This window comes from Rissa tridactyla, chromosome 3, assembly GCF_028500815.1.
Source record: "Rissa tridactyla isolate bRisTri1 chromosome 3, bRisTri1.patW.cur.20221130, whole genome shotgun sequence".
Classification (NCBI taxonomy): Eukaryota; Metazoa; Chordata; class Aves; order Charadriiformes; family Laridae; genus Rissa; species Rissa tridactyla.
The window spans coordinates 125,414,746-125,434,520 of record NC_071468.1 but is presented as its reverse complement, the minus strand read 5'-3'; the positions used below and the strand labels follow the sequence as shown (position 1 = coordinate 125,434,520).

The window sequence follows — 19,775 nt, the reverse complement described above, 5'->3', positions numbered from 1 at the left end:
TTGGAAAAAGAACTAAACTACTTTAATGAAAATAATAATAAATAAGGAAATAATAAATAACAATTAAAAAAAAGTATACAATACATACAAAACCGTATCCAGCTCCCAGGATGACGATCACATCACCAGCAGGCACAGGGAAGGTCCCAGACTGGAGTCAGCGACGGACAGGAGCTGAGTTCCAGATTTGGAGTCACGAATGCTTGGATGGGGACCGAAAGCAGGCAAACAGACAGGGTCCTCATCGGATGTCAGCCATTGAAGAAAGAGACTTGACCTTTTGATCCCTTAGCTTTTATATTGAGCATGATGCATATGGGCTGGAATACCCTGTTGGTCAGTTTTGGGTCACCTGTCCTGTTCGCTCCTCCCTGCAGGTGGGACCCCTCTACGCTTTTCCGCCTCCAACCCTCTAACGGGGCAAATAGCGAAGTTAGCTGACCTTGGTTGTTATAGCAATAAGTATAAGCAAGAGCCTGTCTGCATACCATTCAGTGGTATAATCAGGTCTTATCACTCTGAGAGTGAACAGTTTCTGAACTGTTAATTTCAGAGTTTAGTCAGTTAGAAGAGGCCCAGCCAAAACGTAAAATTACAAAACAGAAAATTGGTTGTGTTCTACCTCAAACCAGGACACATGGGGAACTACCTGCTTTTGTTTGTGGCTGTTAGCCAGAGCCTCGCTGGTGCCGCCAGCTCCCACGTCTCCTTGCTGGTGGCATCCTGGTAGACCAGTAGATTCTGGTGGATCTCTTTGTGAGTAACGTGAACCTAGCAGTGAGCAGAGGGGAGAGGCTGCCTGGACAAGAAAACAGGATTGCAGAGGTGGAGAAAATAGGCAGAAAGGAAAACCAGGCCACCAGAAAGAGAAAAAAACAAACACCAAATGACAGAAAAAAATGGAGAGATATCACCAAGTGACCTGTTCTTGTGATTTGTGAGCTTGTAAAAACCTTTCTTTGAAAACCTCCTGATCTAAGGGTGACATGAAGACTTTTGGCATCACACTCACGAGCGGTGTGCGCCTGGGGACTGAAGGGTCAGCAGGGTTTGCAGGGAGGGAGGAGGGCATGTGGCAGGAGCCCAAGGTTGGCTGTTCCTGCTGCGTGGGTTGGTTTATAAAGTAACCGGAGCCCGTTCTGGTGCCTGAGGTCAGCACGCGCAGCCTGGCAGGCAGCTTGGGTGAGGGTCTGTGTGCACGTGGTGTGAGACCATCCTGCCTTTCTCCACCTCGCTGGGTGGGTTTGGCAGCGTCCTGCCCACACAAAGCAAGATCCCAGGATGGAAGAGGTTGCAAACATGGTTTAGACCATCTGCTCCCGTTGCTACCTCTCTCCTGCCTTCAGGGCTTTTTGGAGCTCGGTTTCCTTCCTACAGGATGTGCTGGGAGTGCCCTGCAATGTCTGGATCTGTCTCTACCTGTGATTTTACCTCCCCGGGGGTCTCCCAAGCATCCTGTGCCAACCAACAATTTACCCGTGGTTTGGAGAGTGGCTGTGATCAGGATACGGGCTGTGCAAACAGCTACAAAGCGTCTATCCAGACATGCATCTTCTGCCATCACTGTTCTCAAACCTATCGCAGCAGCTGCTGTAGAGCAGGGGAGATTTGAGATGCAGCCACGCAGTCGGGGGTTGTCTGTGTGCCAAGCCGTGCCCTGCTTTGGGCTGGCTGGGGTATGAAAGCAATTTCTTCCCCTGAATTATTTGGTGGTGCACATACTACACAGCATCCATCTGGAGGATGTCTTTGTGTGTTGTTGGGGATGGCACAGAGCACAGGACAGGTAGGATGCCCGTGCTAGACGCACGGTAAGGCATCTGAGAGTCTAAGAGCATGCCAGCGGGGTCAGGGCGACTGATATCAAACTGATTCCCATACTGATTCCCTCCCCTTAATTCACACCCCCCTAAACACAACCCTGCGCACCGTGTTACTGCCTCCTCAGCCCTTCATTACGTGAGCTGAGCTGTGTTCTCCATTCGTTATCGGCTTCATCCACCTATTACAGCAACTTTTTATCTTGCTTTTAGCCACTATCATTAGCTGCTTTCCCTTTGCCGCAAGGTCTCCATGCTCTTCAGTAACCGTCCTTTAACCTATTATAACCCCAACGCTGCTACTGAGATGTCGCTCTCTGAATGCTCCTATTTCCCTGGCAACAGCTCACCTTCACTCATCTTCCATCTCACCGCACAAGTTGGATCTTTCCAAAAATCCTCAATTTTATCCAACTGTGATCCCACCTGCAACTCCCATCAACTTCAGTTACACATACTCCTTTTTCCAAGTTTCTGTTTCTTTAGCTCAGAAGAGCAATAATTAGGAAACCTTCATTTTGGCTACAAAGCCACACTACAGTACCAAACTCTGCCATTGCTCCCGGCAAGGAACACCGGGTAAATGCAGGTGGAGTTTTGGGCAGAAACGGATGGTAAAGCTTGGGTAAGAGGGCGGCTGGCGTGTTTGGGTTTGTTCCCCACATCTGAGCAGGGCTGTAGCCTAGGGCACACATTCTGATCTTGCTTGTACTGGTGGAATTCAGATGCGGCGATGCTGATTCATTGGCCTCTGGGGTTTAAAAGGTATTTTCAGTTCTTTAATCAAAGGCTGTAGGTAATGAGTGTTGTGCAGGATCTGGAAATGCCAAGCTGTGCAGGGAAATGCACATCTACAAGGAAGGGCGCAGGCATAACAACCTTCCTCTGTACTTGTTTAGCCATTTCTTATCAGCGTATCTGGAAGCGCACTGTAAAGGTGGGGAAATAACCATCTGCCTCTGCAGATCAGCAGCCCGGGGCGCAGAGGGTGATACGGCTTCCCTAAGGCCAGCCAGCAGCTCAGCGGCAGAGGCGGGTGATGGAGACTCTCTCTCTCTCTCTTTTCTCTCCGTTTCAGATTCTGACCCGTTTTGCAACCTGAGGAATGATTGTAAAGTATGTTGTAAGTACATATGTTTTTATTCTAATAACTTAATTGGTAGAAATTACATCAAGGCGTTATGTCGGTCTGCAGTTTTGGCACTGGAGCTTGAACAGGTGCTGGTCGTATCCCGGCGTTCCACTGGGAGCTCTGGGCCAGGGCCTTTGCTGCTGCTTTGGAGGGCAGGTTCCTGACTGACTGGTGAGTGGCCCAGCTGGGACGAACTGGTGGTTTTGGAAGAGACTCAAGATCTGCAGAAAGCGATAGCTAGGAAGAGAAGGCAGTAAGTATCATATCATCCCAACAGCTTCAGAGGGACTGCAAACGCTGGAGTCCATTGAGAATTTCTATCGGTTCTATATATTCTATAAATTATATTCCTAAATGATACAAGCATGACCTGCATTCTTTACAGTGATCTGTGCTCTGGTATAAGTTTACCTGAAGGACAAAAGAACCCGATTAGAAATTGATGCTAGTAAAGCCAAACCCACATTAATTGATTCTCCACATCAATTCACACGTTGATGCACAACGTCTCCCCCGTGCATATGGCTGCGGCTGATCGCAGTCTTGCCTGCTGTTTGAAGTCTCGCAGTGTAAATGATGAAGTTTATTATAGCATACTGTTCAATGAACGTTACTAAACAGGATAAAAATTAAGCACAAAAAAAAAATAATCTTGGCAACACAGCAATTGTTTGTTGCTTGAGAAAGATCCCAAATATTCAAAATGCAAAGGTTCTGCAGACCAACAGCTTTGGTGGTTTTTTTTGACCGATACAAATTATTTGGTAAGAATAGTGAACAAACATCAACAAACCCAAACACTTACACAGCAACTCATTAAAAAGCAATGTGGGCAGAGAGTCTTATGTGAAACTAGTGTCCCTAGTAAAATGGTTGTGCAGAAAAGTCAATGCTGTTTTGTAATTCCTGCCCGCCTGTTTCCCCCTTCCATTATTTGAACTGGCAGCAGTGGCAGATACATGGCGCTTCGTGCCTAATTGTCTGGTTATAAATAAGTGAGCCAGCAACTGCTGAATATCAACCTGAAGATAGGCCGGTGATTATACAACGGCCGAAAGAGGTTCGGGTTCTCAGCAGTACTTGACGTGTGACAGAGATGGTGTGAGAAAAGCAGCTGCAGGTTTTTTGTCCTAGCGAGAAAAGCACAATATCATAAAAGCAGTAGTAGTTGCAGCACCATCTGACTGTTCCTTGCTTTTCATCTCCTGTGTTGGTGGCGGTTCTGTTTCAGAGCTCACAGGGACAGACAGGCATAGACTATTAAAGCCAGGCTATTCTTTTCAAATTAGGGTGACATATATAAGCTGAGTTTGAATATTCAAACATTATATTGAGTTATTTTCACTCTTAGGAATTGTCCTGTGAAGTTCAACAGGGTTTCTTGTATGAATAAATAAAATGCAAAATAAGGTTTGCAGAATATAAATATACACCAGACAGGACCGTGTCTCAGTGCCGAGAGCCCTGGATCTTCACGTGGGTTATACCCACATGGTACATAAATGCGATCCATACTCAAAATGTCAATTCCCTGTCAATATGTCATGGGAGAATTTATTCCTGACTTCAAACACAGCAGTCTTTTTACCTTAGGATATAGGCAGTGAGGCAAGAATGACTGATCCTGTCAAAAAGATGTTATTTAGTAAGTACTAAAAATAAGTCAGTAATTCAGGAACAGCTGTGAGGGTGGAACAGGCTCTCGAACAGAAAGACGCAGACAGCCCGAGAGGCAAAACCAGCCCCTGATTGCTGACATTGCCATCATTTGCAAAGCTGTGAAAAGCATCAATCACATTTTACCTTCCTGATAAAGTACCTGGGAATTTTGACATTCGGGCATGAGGCTGCCTGTTTTGCTGTAGGAGACTCCTCGTTGGAAGCCCTCAAGGACTTTATAAAGGGCACTGATGTCCCTGCAAAGGGACCTGGGAGGCCAGAGCTCGGAAATGACAGCAGGGCAGCGCGGCTCCGTGTCAGAGTGAACAGGAGGGATGATACAGCAGCCAAATCCAGAGATCTGCTTTCCACAGCCAGCCTGGCAAAAGCTTGGAGAAGTCACCGAACCCCTTGCATTCTTCACTTTTCTCTAGATAATGCTGGGACAGCGGCCACTGAAGGCAACGTGAGCGTCGAGGTGGTGTGGACAAGCCCTAAAGCCTTGACCCAGCAAAGTGCTTAAAGAGATGGGTAGCACTGAAATTATACACGTCCTTAAAGTAAGGTGTTTCCCTGGGTAAAGGCAGAGCAGTTCTTCCCTCCCCGCTGGAGAGACAAGGGGGCTGCATGTGCATTCCTAACAAAGAATGCGGCCCTTCGTTCAGAGACCTAATTAATGTATTGTAATTGACAATTTATTGTAATTTAGCCAATTTACTTTAATTTATTCTAAATTAAAGTGTGAGCCTGGTTACATTTTATGCCACTGTTTCCACGATTGCTAATAAACTCCAAACCCTCACAAGTTTACTAGGAGGAGAACTGATTCACCACATGCAAACGTGGAGTCACTGGATGCAAATCCAGGACTCAGGTCATCACCTTAATTAGGCGTTTCTTCTATTTTGGTGCGCCCTTGTTCAGCCTCCTGAGCTTGGAGCTGCAAATAATAGCCCTTTTCACGTCTTCATTGTTGGCTGTAATACACTTTATTCTCACCTACTTTCTGCACTTGGACCATTGATCTATTTAAGAGCTTCATTTTAATTTGACACGATGTTTGCTTGCTTGGGGCACTTACTCTTTCATCAGAGTCTATTCTTCTAGGGATTTACTAAAAGATTTGAGCATTAAGCCTCTTTATTTGGACTTGATTAAATGGTCTTCATTTCAACAAGATTTCCCAATGCTACCTTAATAATAAATGGAAATTAATTTTGGATTATTCCTGGCAAGTTATATATATATTCTATTTCTATGCATCAGCCTACCATAACCTAACCTTTATTGTCATGCAGTGTTGTAGTCATTAATGGCCAGCGTAACAGCAGGTTTATACATCAGAGATAAAGAAACACACCTCTTTTACTGAAATTTGGACAACTCTAAACTCAAGAGAAATACAAGCTTATTGTCAATTTAAAGGTCTAGGAAAGAGTGATGCAGCAACACAGACTACCACAGGTTTTTAACACAAATAGAAGCCAGCGCTGCCGTAATTGCATAGCACAAAGGCATGGAGCTCATTGTGGGCTCACGTCACCAAGGTGCAACCCCGTGGGGTGACTCCTGGGTTAGGCTGTCCTGTCCTAACCGCCTCGGAGGGACCAAGGGAGGCTGGAGGACCTGTCAGGCCTTGGCAGCAGGCAGCGGCTTGAAGACTCTTTCCAGGGCTTTTTGTGGGGCGAGGTGAGCCCGTGCCAACATCGTGGAGTTCAACCAGGCCAAGTGCAGGGTCCTGCAGGTGGGTCAGGGCAACCCCAAGCACAAATACATGGAGAATGGACAGAGAGCAGCCCTGAGGAGAAGGACTTGGGAGTGTTGGTGGGTGAGAAGCTCCACAGGAGCCGGCACCGTGCGCTGGCAGCCCAGAACCTCCCCGCAGCCTGGGCTGCATCCCCAGCAGCGTGGGCAGCAGGGCGAGGGGGGGATTCTGCCCCTCTGCTGCGCTCGGGGGAGACCCCCCTGCAGTGCTGCCTCCAGCGCTGGGGCCTCGGCACAGGAGAGACACGGAGCTGTTGGAGCGGGGCCAGAGGAGGCCCCGGAGATGCTGGGAGGGCTGGAGCCCCTCTGCTGGGAGGACAGGCTGAGAGAGCTGGGGGGGTTCAGCCTGGAGAAGAGAAGGCTCCGCGGAGACCTTCCAGCCCCTGCCAGTCCCTCAAGGGGCTCCAGGAAAGCTGGGGAGGGACTCTGGAGCAGGGAGGGGAGCCATGGGACGAGGGGGAAGGGTTTTACACTGCAAGAGGGGAGATTGAGATGAGATATTGGGAAGAAATTCTTTGGTGTGAGGGGGGTGAGCCCCTGGCCCAGGTTGCCCAGAGAAGCTGTGGCTGCCCCATCCCTGGAGGGGTTCAAGGCCAGGTTGGCCGGGGCTTGGAGCAACCTGGGCTGGTGGGAGGTGTCCCTGCCCAGGGCAGGGGGTTGGAACTAGCTGATCTTTAAGGTCTCTTCCAACCCAAACCATTCTGTGATTCAATGATTAATTCAGTACCCGCTAACTCTGTGTGCTCCCCCAGACATCCGTCTATGAGCATTTTGTGTCAGCTAAATGCTTTCTGGTGACTATTTGCTACAGGAATAATAATGTCCCTTCTAAACTGTGAGCAGCCAAAAGAAGGTGACAAACACATACGCACCGTTCTACCCTGTACTGCTGCAATTTGTAGCAATAAAATCCCACTGACATCGTGCAGGAGGGCTTGGACTTCATGGTGGGGGTCAGACTAGATGCTTGTGCCTTCCTGATGCGGGGTTGGCAGGTTAAGTAACTTCAAAGAACACATAACGTTTTTTTACCCCAGACTAAGATTCTTTCACTTCTGGACTGACAATAAAACAGCTTCAAATTTGAAACAGGAAACTGTGGTGGAATGAAACCGTGTAAGGGCGCTCTGATCTAAGGGCTGCAGAGGAAGCCATTGGAGAATGGAAATTGTAAGACACAGGCTGAAGAACTTTAATTATATTTTCTGTTCTTTAACACCAGCTGAATCTATTTCCTTGCAAACAGGCTGTATTTGGGTCAGGAGAATGCCTCCCAATCTCGGGAGACAATGCCTCTCTTTTATGTAAACCATCTTTAGCTCAACTCACATGAGTTCCCTGGCTTTCATCGCTTAGGAAACACGCTTCCAGGTCTGCAAAACCCCCCGATACGCTTGTGAGCACGTCCTTCTTCTGGCAGTTATTTATTGCTGTATCTACAAAAGCTTAGACCCGTGATGCTTTCTGGAAGCCTGACTTCCCTAGACTCCTTTCATGTGAGGATGCCCTATTTTACCCGCCACGAGCACAATGAATCCTCAGTATTAAGACCTTGGGGCTGCTTGCCCCGGCTCAGCGCAACGAACGGAGAATAAACTAACATCAAACTGCAATGATCAAAAAGTTGCGAGCACAGAAATGAAGCTTTGGGAAGAGACGCAAGCGTCACAGGAGAATTGATCCGGTGCTTTGTAAAGTGTGGAAAGGGGCTGTCAGGATAGTGGGCAGGAAGCGGCGTGAGGGAGGAGCGGATAACAAGGTCGCTGCCTGCACACAGACAGTCCATGTCCTTTTCCCACCGACGGCAGAGGGACCGTGTCTAGGCTGCAATGAGGGATTGCCCCCAGAGCAGCCAGACACGGGGGGCTTTGTGCCCTCCTTCTGCCCGGGAACCTCCCTCAGGATGCGCAGTTAAGGAAAAAGCTCTGAGCTAAAACGTTCCTGTGTGTACCTGGCACCGGGCCCCAGTTGCTATAATTACGAGCGGGTGATACTTGCCGGTGATTTTGTCTTCTGGAGCTTATTAGATCCACGACTCGCTGTCTTTCTTTTCGCAGCTGCCTGCCAGCTAAGGTCTGGGCTCTCCCCTCCTCCTTTCTTTCTCCTGCGGAGCAGAGCAGAATAGTATTAGCAAGGGCTGCGGAGCTGGTTCCCTGGGGTTGAGAAAAAGAAATCCCTTATGATATTGCCACCTGAAAAGAACATGGTTTAAGATAATACATTTTATCTTGCACCTGGGGTAGACCAAGAGCGCACAATCAGATACCATGGCTCAGAGGAGGGTGGTAACTTGCTATTTTTTAAGTTATGATAACTTTATAGCACTTAGCTCGAGACTTACTGATTTAAGCTAAATCCACAAAGCATGTTACCTCAGCTTAGGGGAATTCACGGAAAGGCATGTTTAACTAAACCAATTTGAGAGTTTTCAGTGAAGTCCACGTAACTTGTAACATAGACAAGGCTAGAGGACTACCCCTCCACCAAGTTATTTATTCATTGTTTTTATAGCCAAATACTTCTTCTTGTATATGTATATAAATTTAAACACTTATCTGCAGCTATTATTAAAGTCAATACAATGAACTGTCAGAACAGGAATATTCCAGAGCATGAACATTAAATGAAGTAAACTGGAATACGGCCAGTTGTCACATTTTTGCAACACCAGGAGTAAAATCCATCCTATGAGGAAGTTGGTTTTAAGAACTCAGGCAGGTTCATTAACACGTTTGCTCCGAAGGTGTTCATTCCCCTCCCACATTCAAACTCTGCAATACGGAATAAGTGAATTTAAAGCAGGAACTGCGTGCTCTCCGCGTGCCTCTCCCAGCTCCATCACCAGTGTCTCTGGGCTCCAGGAAGGCATGTTAAAAAGCGCAGTATAAATACAAAATCATGAATATAAAGGGTGGAAACAGACTTTAAAAGCAACATTTATCCCATAAAGAAACAGAGCCACACCACCTAACACGCACGTCCCCAAAACCAGCCAGCACCAGCACGTATCTCGTATTGACTCGTCCCAGACCAGCTGCAGACCAAGAACCACAAAGACAAATCCGACATTATTTCAAATAGCAAATTGAGGCAAACCGCCATCGGTTTAAAAACACTCCACTAACCGGTCAAGAGAGAAAATTTAATTCAAAATATTATTACAGGGAACGAACTGGTCATCTTGGTGGACTTGGCAATGTTAGGTTTATGGTTGGGCTGGATGATTGTAAAGGTCTTTTCCAACCTAAATGATTCTCTGATTCTCCGCTCTTTAGATAGATAGAACACAGATCAAGCCTTGTGGTCGTAAATGAAGACACTGATCTCTACTGCTGTATTCCAGTGCCCATGCTCGTGGTGTCGGAGCATCCCCCCGCAGCAGGTCACCACCATGATCTCACTTCAGGGTCAGGAAGATGTAAGCAGAGAGGATGAGCCTCTCAAGGCTCCAAAGGAAAAGGGCATCGGAGCCGAGATGAGGACGGCAGGTCTCTCGCTCCCGGTGCTGAACTCGGTGTTTCTCACCCCGCTTTCCTCCCTTAAGGAACGTTTTTAATTCCCACAAGCCTAACAGGCAGAGAGTACTGGGCTGGCTATTCAGAAACATGAAAAGCAAGAGACAAGCGTTAGGATTGGGAAGGACAGCGAAACACCATGCCCTTCTCACGCAAGCGAGCCTCTTTTTGTCAGAAACTGGGCCCAGGCTGCTGACAGAACAATTACCGAAAGTAATTATTTTCTCGTTGGGTAAACACTCCAGTACAATATGCAACTGTTTATAGAGCCGGCCTATGTCCATAAATTATCTGACTGAATTAGTGCTGGCTTCCAGAAGCTCGAGCTGGTTCATGGAGGGGGGGGAAGGAGCTTGCATTTTGGCTGAGCTGTTGTCATGAGAAGTAGCAGGGCTCTTTCTTGAGGCACAAGGACACAATCCTGGCGGGGGTCCAGCGCTAGGCTAGAATCGGAATTCATTATTCATGATAAAGTGGGAGGCAAATCTTTTGATTTATTGGCAACAAGCAGCACAAACACAGATGCCTTCCAGCAGAACTGTACATGCACGCACTGAAAGCAACACCCCTCCTCATCCTTTTTAGGCAGATCAGAGTCCCAGGGAAAATTTGCTAACTTGGTTCCACACTTTAGATAAAAATCTTTCACTCTGCACCTTTGCAAAATTCTTTGTGCGCAAAGAGACAAATCCATCCTTGCTGGTCTCTGTTTTGTTTGTACATAAACAAAAAGCTACCTGGACAATTCAGGCAGAAAACAAACCAGACCTCCCAGAAATCACCCTTATGATGAATCGCACATGTCCACGCAGCAGCACTGAAAGTCACAGCTATAATTCTGCCACGGGATTTTGATAATCCCTTCCAGGCAATTTGTAATTCAACCCCTGTCTGTATCTCTTCTCTTCTCCATCGCCTCACCACTCCCTCGACTACGCATCTGATCGTTGCTATTCTTAATTTCACTGCTCAGTGACTATGAAGCTTTTCCCACGCTATCCCATCTAAACCAAATAACCTCTTAGGGAAGGCACTCCGGGATCTCTGTCCGTCCTTCATGCTGCAGCGAGGTTTGTCACCGAGGCTCTTGGGTGCCATTCAGTTTTTATGGTACAAGCTGCTATGGTACTTACCTGCTCTAGGTGACCCTGCTCTGGCAGGGGGGTTGGACTAGATGATCTCCAGAGGTCCCTTCCAACCCTATGATTCTATGATTCTATGATTCTATGAAGCTCACGCTTTTCTGAGCAAGCAGCAAAAAAATCCATCAGAAGAAAAAAACCCACCCTGTCAAGTCTCAGTTACCATCCAGATTGCAAATTAACACCATTCTGCCATTTTTGGGGCACCACCCAGCTGTGGCACAGTTTTATGGTTCTTCTGCGCAGTGACATGAAGCACCAGCTCTGTCCAGGCCAAGCCCTCACCCAATTGCTCTATAGAAATCTATTTATTTGTTTTTCAAAGGTAAATATCCAATTATAGTCTTATAGCCCAAAGTATATGTTTTGTGTTGCCTCTTCCAGGAGTCCCTTCATCTCCTCTCCCCTGCATAATTGAGAATTGACTGTAGCTTCCCATGTTTCACTTTTTTTGGCTAAGCGAGGATAAGTTCTCTGCTATGAATTCACAGCGGTGTCGTTTCGCTACTGCTGTGGAAGGGAGCATGTGGCTAACGACTCCTCTCAAAAGGCCAACAAAGAAACAGATGACAACTCTGCCATTTAAATGCCAATATTTCAGCGGCAGCATAGACACCCTGTTAGGAGGAACAGGAGAGTCCTCACCTCTCCTTGGACCAGAAAGCAAGTGTAGAGCGAGGTCCAGCTCAGAGGAGCTTTTAAGCAGGTCCAAGAGCTATGAAAAACTTCATTTTTTCGTTACCTCTTAAATTCTGGAAAATTTAACCTGCCATTAGGCAGATTAACTTCGATTCAAAGAAGTAGCCAGTGACTAGTCTCACACATGGCTTTGATGATGGCGTCAGGTGTCCCTTTGATGTAATCTTGTTTATTCGCAAAGAATTTTCTACAAGTCCGGTTTTCCTCAGCACAGCAGAACTCAAATGGAAAGAATGGTTTGTTGGCTCCCAGCTTTCCAGTCAACCTGCTAGCCTACACGTGCTCCCTCTAGTCCTCCTCTCTCAGCCATCGCTTTGGCTTCCTGCTGCTTTTCTGCTGGTTCTGCTGCGTCTTTTCACACACGCTCATGACCTCAAGAAAATACTCGTTCCTCTCTATATGCATTCAGACTGCAGCAAAACTCATTTACTCTCCCAGAATACCTTTCCAAAACCCTGTATTTTGGGAAATCACTCCTATTGTTTTAATAATCTCATTTTACATAAATGTCATTACTTCTGAAATTCATTTTACATGAAGAGTGGTTGTTATGCCCTTGAGCTCCGAGAATTCATCTAATCTGAAGAATAACTAGACCTAACACAGCATGGGGGGCCAGAGATTTTTATCTTGGTTCTCTGTTCTACTTTACAACCCTGTACGCTGGTCAGGCAGGGTCTGCCCCAGCCTGTAGGCTGCAGTGAGGTAGATCATCTTGCATAGCATTCACATGAGACTCCCGAGCTCAACCGACTAGACATTCATTCACAGTTGGCTGAGCATGGCCTTCATCAGCCATCCAAAACAAAGCTTGGCATCGCAGTGGGGCACTGTGACCTCTTTGCCATTGTGCTACCGTTGATAGGCACCCTGCACTTGCCCAAGCCACACATTAGCTGCCGCCTCCACCAAAAGCCTACCCTTGAGGAACACTCAAGCATGAAAGGTGGTCCCACTGTTCCTACTGCAAACAGGGAGCTGGGTGAAATGCTGAAGACCCAGTCCCCAAGGAGCTGCCCAGAAGAAAAGGATGGAGGACGTAATATTTAGATGGAACATTAGGAAGCTTTATGAGAGGGTGGTCAAACACTGGAACAGACTTCCTGGAGAGGTGGTCAATGCCCCAAGACGGTCAGTGTTTAAGAGGCATTGGACAATGCCCTTAATAACATGCTTTAACTTGGTCAGCCCTGAAGTGGTCAGGCAGTTGCACTAGATGAGCACTGAAGGTTCCTTCCAACTTAACTTCTCTCTTCTCTCTCTTCTCTTCTCTTTCTCTCTTCTCTTCTCTTCTCTTCTCTTCTCTTCTCTCTCTTCTCTTCTCTTCTCTTCTCTTCTCTTCTCTTCTCTTCTCTTCTCTTCTCTTCTCTCCTCTTCTCTCCTCTCCTCTCCTCTCCTCTCCTCTCCTCTCCTCTCCTCTCCTCTCCTCTCCTCTCCTCTCCTCTCCTCTCCTCTCCTCTCCTCTCCTCTCCTCTCCTCCTCTCCCTTCCCTCCCCTCCCTTCCCTTCCCCTTCCCCTTCCCCTTCCTCCTTCCCTTCCCCCCTTCCCCTTCCCCTTCCCCTTCCCTACAGAACTTTAGCAGGAGGACTTCTGGGAAGGGGCTGCAGATGGGACTCTGTCGACCATGTGTCGACAGACGAGAAGCCACCAGAATATCACTTTGTGAGTGGGAAGCTGGGTCGGCACCTGAGACGGCACACCTGCATTGCTGAATAATCATTACAGACGAGACTACACACTAGCAATTACTTTCAGCTTAAGCGATATTAAAGGGAGATCCTTGATAAACAAGCAAATCTCATAGAATTCATTTCTCTCCTTGCAATAATCCTCTATAATTACGGATAAATGCCAGATTTGCTAGAATACTAGGCATTAAAATATTCTCCATTGCACAAATGGATAGAGGCTCAAATCTCACTTAGGAGAAGAAAACAGTCAGTGTGCTTACTGTATCATTAGCAACTCGGGATCATTTGCATCTGGTTGTCAGCTGCATCTACAGCTCAATGCTGGAAGGAGCAACTTTTAAACTCTTCAAACAAGGCTTGTCCCACTTTTGACACGGGGGTCACAGCCAGCAAAAGGAAACCCTAAACCTCACAGAAACCTCTGGGAACTGCTACAGAGAAACATTTAGCACAACTGAAAAATAATATCAGGACATCCATTTGTAACAAGAGGCATTTTGTCAAAATATTTAGTTAAAAGCCTCAAAGAACTCTGCCCAAAATGGTGCTAGAGTTTGGAAACACACCACAGAAAAGAGGGTGAGGTGGAAACTGGAAAGCTCTTTGAAGTAGTGCAGTATCCTAGGACTAGGGGACGCGGATTAAAAAATGATTCATAAAAGGCTTTTGCTCAGACACTGGGAACTTTGTGGAACACCCTGGAGGAATGGTGGGTCCGGCAAAGTTAATCACATTGAGAAAGAGCCTACGCGAGCGCACGACTGCTTAGCCAAATAATCACGCGTCTGGGGTAATTCATGGGTTGATTGTTCCTGTGCACAGGGCTAATCGCAGCGCTCTCAGTTATTTACTTGAAGTACAATCTGGAGACCTTCACTGTGGCTCAATTGGTTCCCAAGGTTTTTGTTGGCACGGTGAAGAGGAATCTCCTCCTCTCTGCACCTCCAGTTGGGTGAGAGCCTGAGCAGTCCCTTTTCACAGGGACTCGTGCAGCAACCAGGCAACAGTCAAGCTAACCCATTACCTGTTCGCCAGGCTCAGGTTAGCGATGGCGTTCCAAGTTGCACAAGTTACTGCACATCAGCTGAGCTGAGCTAACTGCTGTGAGCCCGTGAAAAATGAGAGGTGGTGTTACCAGAGACTTAAACGGGAAACGGGCCGAACACTGCACGCAGGTGACTACCGCAGCCTCCTTGCTACTGCTCCTGCTGATGCTTGTTAATGCACAGAAATCTGACCACAGATCTAAGATTCTGAAAATATCTGATGCCAGAAGCGTCAAAGGAAACCGTGGGGCAGTCCTAACACGCGTTGGAGTGCAAAACTGTATTTTGGGGTGGAAATGCCTTTCTTTTGTTGCTATCCCAGGCAGTGTAGATACAAATACTATTTATTACTTAAATGTTCTATAGTGCATACATACTCTTACACCTGCACCCCTATTCAGTCAACTAAATCTCTTTTCAGACAGAAACCCCTCAAAGTGATAGAATTATGTTTCATCACAATTAATTAATTCTTCCTCTTCTGTGCAAAAACCGCAGATTCCTCTCAACCTTGGAGCTTTATTGAAAAACTTTTGAACAAACTCTTGTCCTGATTCTTCCCATTAGAGCTGTGTAACGTCCCCAGGAGTTACAGCCTATTTTATAGGTAGCCTCTCAGAAGCTGTGCCCAGCTCTGCGCTGAAAGGACATGAAGTAGTGCAGCTGCCACCACAACAGAACCAAGATCAATCCAAGAAAAGCCAAAAGAACAGCAAAGTGGATTTGCAACCAGGTTGGTGAATTATAAGGCTTCCGGGCAGCTTGGAGCACAGGCAGAGTGAGCTTGCAAAGGACACAGACATACCCTACATCGTAGAGAAAGCAAAAGGGAAGAAGAGATCAAGCTCTTACGCCTGCCTCGCCTGCTCAATGGGGTCGTAGTTGTTGAGGTAGTTGAATCGGATGGTGTCTGTAGGATTCTTGTCTGGAGAACGCCACGGTGGGAGCTCTTTTTTCTCCTTGTTTGTCCTCCTTCCTGGCACAAAAAGGTTTGCCTCTGGGATGTTGCTTCTTACTGGTTGCACATCAATAACTACAAACTCATCCTTTGAAGGAGTCTAATAAGAGAGAAGAAAAGAAGAAAATAATTTTTAGCTTATAGTGAAAGTGAGATTTATTTTGCCTGACTTTAGACTTCTAAGAATTGGGTATTAACTCAAAATTAGTCTCTCCAGGCTCCATTATGGTCAGTGGATAGAAATAGGCACCCTGACAGTCCATGTCATTGCCCATGTCCCAAAATCTGCACTAAGCTGAGCTGAACTGTTTTTGAGATGCTTTGGCATCTCCCCATTGACTACAGAGAGAGTCTGTGGGGGAGTTTGGTTAAAATTAGAGGGCTGAGTTTTGAATTCAGGGCAGAAGAATCCCACCCTCCCAGCCCCACAAACCAGGCACGGCATCAATGAATCTCAGGAGAAAGCAGTGGCTACTGAGTAATGCTCCACCTCCTCAAAATGGCCCTGCCGCCCTTGAAGAAGAGAGAAAGAGACAACACCAAGGGCTATAACAGGCATAATGGGTGCTTTTTTCCTTTCCACCAGGTACGCTGACTCTGAAATTTCAGCAGGGATGATGCTGGTACCCCCCCCTCTGCTTCTCCGATTGAGGCAAGCTACCATATGCTCTATAAACTGGGGAAAAAGAGAGGGGAACAGCCTTGAGTGCTGGAGAGGGAAATGTAGAGGATTACTCCAGAACACCCTGAGAGGAGAGCAGAGGGAGACCTTGGTGATTGCTTCTCCTAACCAGTGAGATTTTCATTTCCCCCCTGCCAGGGGTGGGTGATGGGAAAGTAGAGCACACGGCAACACACGAGTTCAGATTCTAATTTGAAATGAGGTATCTTCCATTTTACTAGTGGGAGATTACGGAAAGATAAAGAGACAAAGGGGTCAGGAACGCAACCAGCCCAGTTTTCCCACTGGCCCCAGACATCTCTAGAGGTGGTAGGTATGTACCTTTGGTCTCGTGACTTGCAAATCTTTCACCATCTCAATGTAATGTTTCTTCCAGATTCCTTGCTCAAAGGGAGTTGGAGAGAAGTTGATGTACCAGCCAAAACGCAGGCATTTCCGCATCCAGAGCTGATCCAGTTCAGACAGGTACTTCCAGTACCAGCTCACCTGTGAATGTCCAGTAAGTTGAAAACCTTGGGGTTTCAAGCACCCAAGATCGCAGCTAGAGACTTCTGTGCTGTGGGTGTAATTCCCCTCTGTCCTTTTACAGCTCTTCAGCACTATTTATGCCCCATTTAAACCTTTCGTTAAACCATCCAAAGTCTTCATGACACGCTCAGCGCCTAAGTATTAGATGATCTCCAGCACAGGGTGAAATATTCCAAAAATCACAGATCAAGAAGAAAGATTTCAGCTTTTCTGGGGCAACTTCCCACACTTCTACTCAAGTACAGTAGCTGGAATAAACCCTTAATTTCCCCTGAGAAAAACAGCATCAATAAACTCCCCAAGGCTAATAGACCCGTTCTGAACATTTCCTTCCTACTCGTGTTCTGCTGTTATACTCCATCACGCAGTCGTGTTGTGTGCAATGCCGCTTCCAGCTTAAGGACAAACATCATCTTTTGGCACTGCCATGCTTATAACAGCAGCTGTCTGATGATATAGAGTCATAGACTCCTAGAATGTGTTGGGTTGGAAGGGACCTTTAAAGGTCATCTAGTCCAACCCCCCTGCAGTGAGCAGGGACAATATGACACAAGTAGCACTGGAAAGACCTTTCTTTCTAAGTAAGTAATTTCCTAACCTGTCCTCTCCCTGCCTGTGAATGCGTAGTGTGAGCCGCATCCACATAAAACGTGAAAAGCAGGAGAAAGATACCAGAGCAAGCTTTAAACAAGCTGAGATTTTGATATATTCATAGTATTATAGCGGGTACTATGTCACTATGACTGACTATAATGTCACCGATATCAACTTATTCATTCAGAACTACTTTGGGCATCACCTCACAGCACTTTATCTCATGCAAACATACTTTTGGAGTCTTAGCCACTGTGTTCAACAGACTGAAGCCCAAGCCACTGTGCTCAAAAGTACATCTGTAACTTCTCTGCTTCTCCACATCCAACGCTTTACCCGCAAGCATTTTAAAGGATCTGGTTTTCTTAAAGCTTAAATCTTTACAACTAGCACAAGCCGATACTTTTCAAAGCAATTAATTATTCTGCACACAGTACAAAGTACGTCAAAAGAACATGAGTTTCAGAAAGTACCAGGCCTCCTTCTTGGGAAGAATCAGTCTTGTAAAGTGCCACACGTTAAATGCCTTAAGACTGAGCATCTAAAATTAGTCTTCATTTTTGTAAATCTTGGCCAATCTGTTTTAATTTAGAATGTGTGGAAGAGCTGCGCTCGGTCTCATACGAGCGTCACCAAGCGTTTGGCACCAGGCTGCCAAGTCAGAAGACATCTTTGCATTATGAAGAACAGCACTGGTACGGTTTTGCTGAAAAATAGTGCCGTTTCCTTTTTTTAACTAGCCTGACCCGACTTTCTGAGCCTTAGGTACATGTTGGCTTTTTTACCTGTGCACATCGACAGAGGCTCTGTGGGTCCAGGAAGGAAAAGATGTATAAAGACAGGACTCTAGGGAGCCTTGTGGTAAAATCTAGAGCCTCGGTGGGGACTCGATCCTGTAGCTGCTTGGCACAGAATTTCCTCTGCGACAAGGAGCAGCGTTCCAACAGATCCACCAGGATCCTCCGCCTCTGACCATCTGTCCACTTGTCAAACTGCAAAAAGGCGTTTCAGATTCTGAGAAACCGGAGATTCAGCTTCTTAAAATAAAGCAGACATTCAAGGCCAGGGAAAATGCATAAGCAGCAGCTTCTGGTGACTCATTCAAGAGCAAAGCACGTAGGAACTGGGAGCAATTGGAGAGGTTACATTAAAAGAAACTCTGAAGCCACATAACATATGATTTATAATCCTCAAAAGATCCAGGATGGCCTAGTCCAGGACACACTCATGCTCACAAGACTCTGCTCCTGGGACCAGCTCTGAGACGTGGCTTCAGTCGTGGAAAGGAGGAGACTCAGATGTGTGTTTACAGGATCAGGTCCCAAATGACAAGTTCACTGCTTCTTCCTATCCTGACACTTATACGGCCCCCACTACTGCAATATTTGAGTGCTTCACAATTTAGGAAGTATTTATTCCCACAATCCCACTGCATCAGAGAGGAATCCCCAGCACAGAGAAGTGGAAAAAAGAGAAACTACATCAGCTGCCCATGTCCCACACGGAAAATCCACGGCGCAGATCCGCCAGCACAGGAATAAAGGTTGTTCACAGCATTTCTATGCTCGTGACAGGTATCTAAAGAGAAGGATTAAAATGGTTGTGGGATGAAATGAGCACTGAGGTAAGCAGACAAGCACGTATCCCTGTGCTCTGATGGCAACAACAACACTGCGTTGAGCGGAGCGGGGCAGAGCTGTGTAAACAGGGTGGGAGCAATGGTGGCGGTGGCTGGTGTTTAACTTGTGTTGATAGGAGAGGACGGAAAGGGCCCCGTCAGCAGGAATCTCCTGGGAGGAGACTGACCTCATCGCCACAATCTGCGCAATCTGTCTCAAAACCGGCAAGAGCAGTCCTGGCTGGGAGGGCAGCGCCGAGCGCCAGGAGGGAGGAAATGTCAGAGGACCACGGCGGCTGCGGGCAGGACCAGCAGGATGCCCTGGGGGGCTCTGCAGGCAGCAGAACCGCAGGGCTAATGGTGGCTTTCCAGGTGCGAAATCCGAATTTCAGAGAAGTCCTTCTTCATCCTCCTTCCTAGCACAGCGAGAGCAGCCTCGACCCAAACTCACCTTCTTTTCAAAGGGAAAACTGAACTGTTTGGGGAATTCCCCGCTTTGGGGAATGCTGCTTTTCCCTGTTTGTTTCTTTCTCACGCGTTGGCCATCCCCAAAACGCACACTCCGCTTTCACAAGGTTATTTCCTGAAGCCAGCTTTCCACAGCTGACAACTTGCTCTCCACAGGTCAGATCACAGCACATTAATTTCTGCATTTAACCTCACGGGCAGCTGAAGTCTTTAGTTAAACGTGACCTCCAAAAATTAAAAATAATAAGAAAAACCATGCAATTCTTTCTTTTTTTTTTTTATTGTGGGTAAACGGTTTAATATCCAATGTCGCTTCCTTTCTCTTTCGTAACAAAATAGACTAGAAATTCAGATTATTTTTTTTTCTCTGCTTCCCCCTCAAAAAAAGTCAAGTGGAGGACTGTCAGAATAATAGTTTAAAATATACTGTGCAGATGAAAGGTAATTGAGAAGTAATTT

At 46.7% G+C, this 19,775-nt stretch overlaps 1 protein-coding gene across 1 annotated transcript in view; it reads right to left on the bottom strand.

Moving 5' to 3' along the window:
• Positions 1–2,991: 2,991 nt before the first annotated feature.
• The window catches only part of FBXO16 (F-box protein 16), a 31,759-nt gene continuing 14,975 nt past the window's right edge, over positions 2,992–19,775 (bottom strand). Inside the window, 5 exon segments of the mRNA XM_054196497.1 lie at positions 2,992–3,189; positions 8,269–8,479; positions 15,321–15,526; positions 16,430–16,594; positions 18,016–18,222. Coding sequence (XP_054052472.1) covers positions 2,992–3,189; positions 8,269–8,479; positions 15,321–15,526; positions 16,430–16,594; positions 18,016–18,222 — 987 coding nt within the window.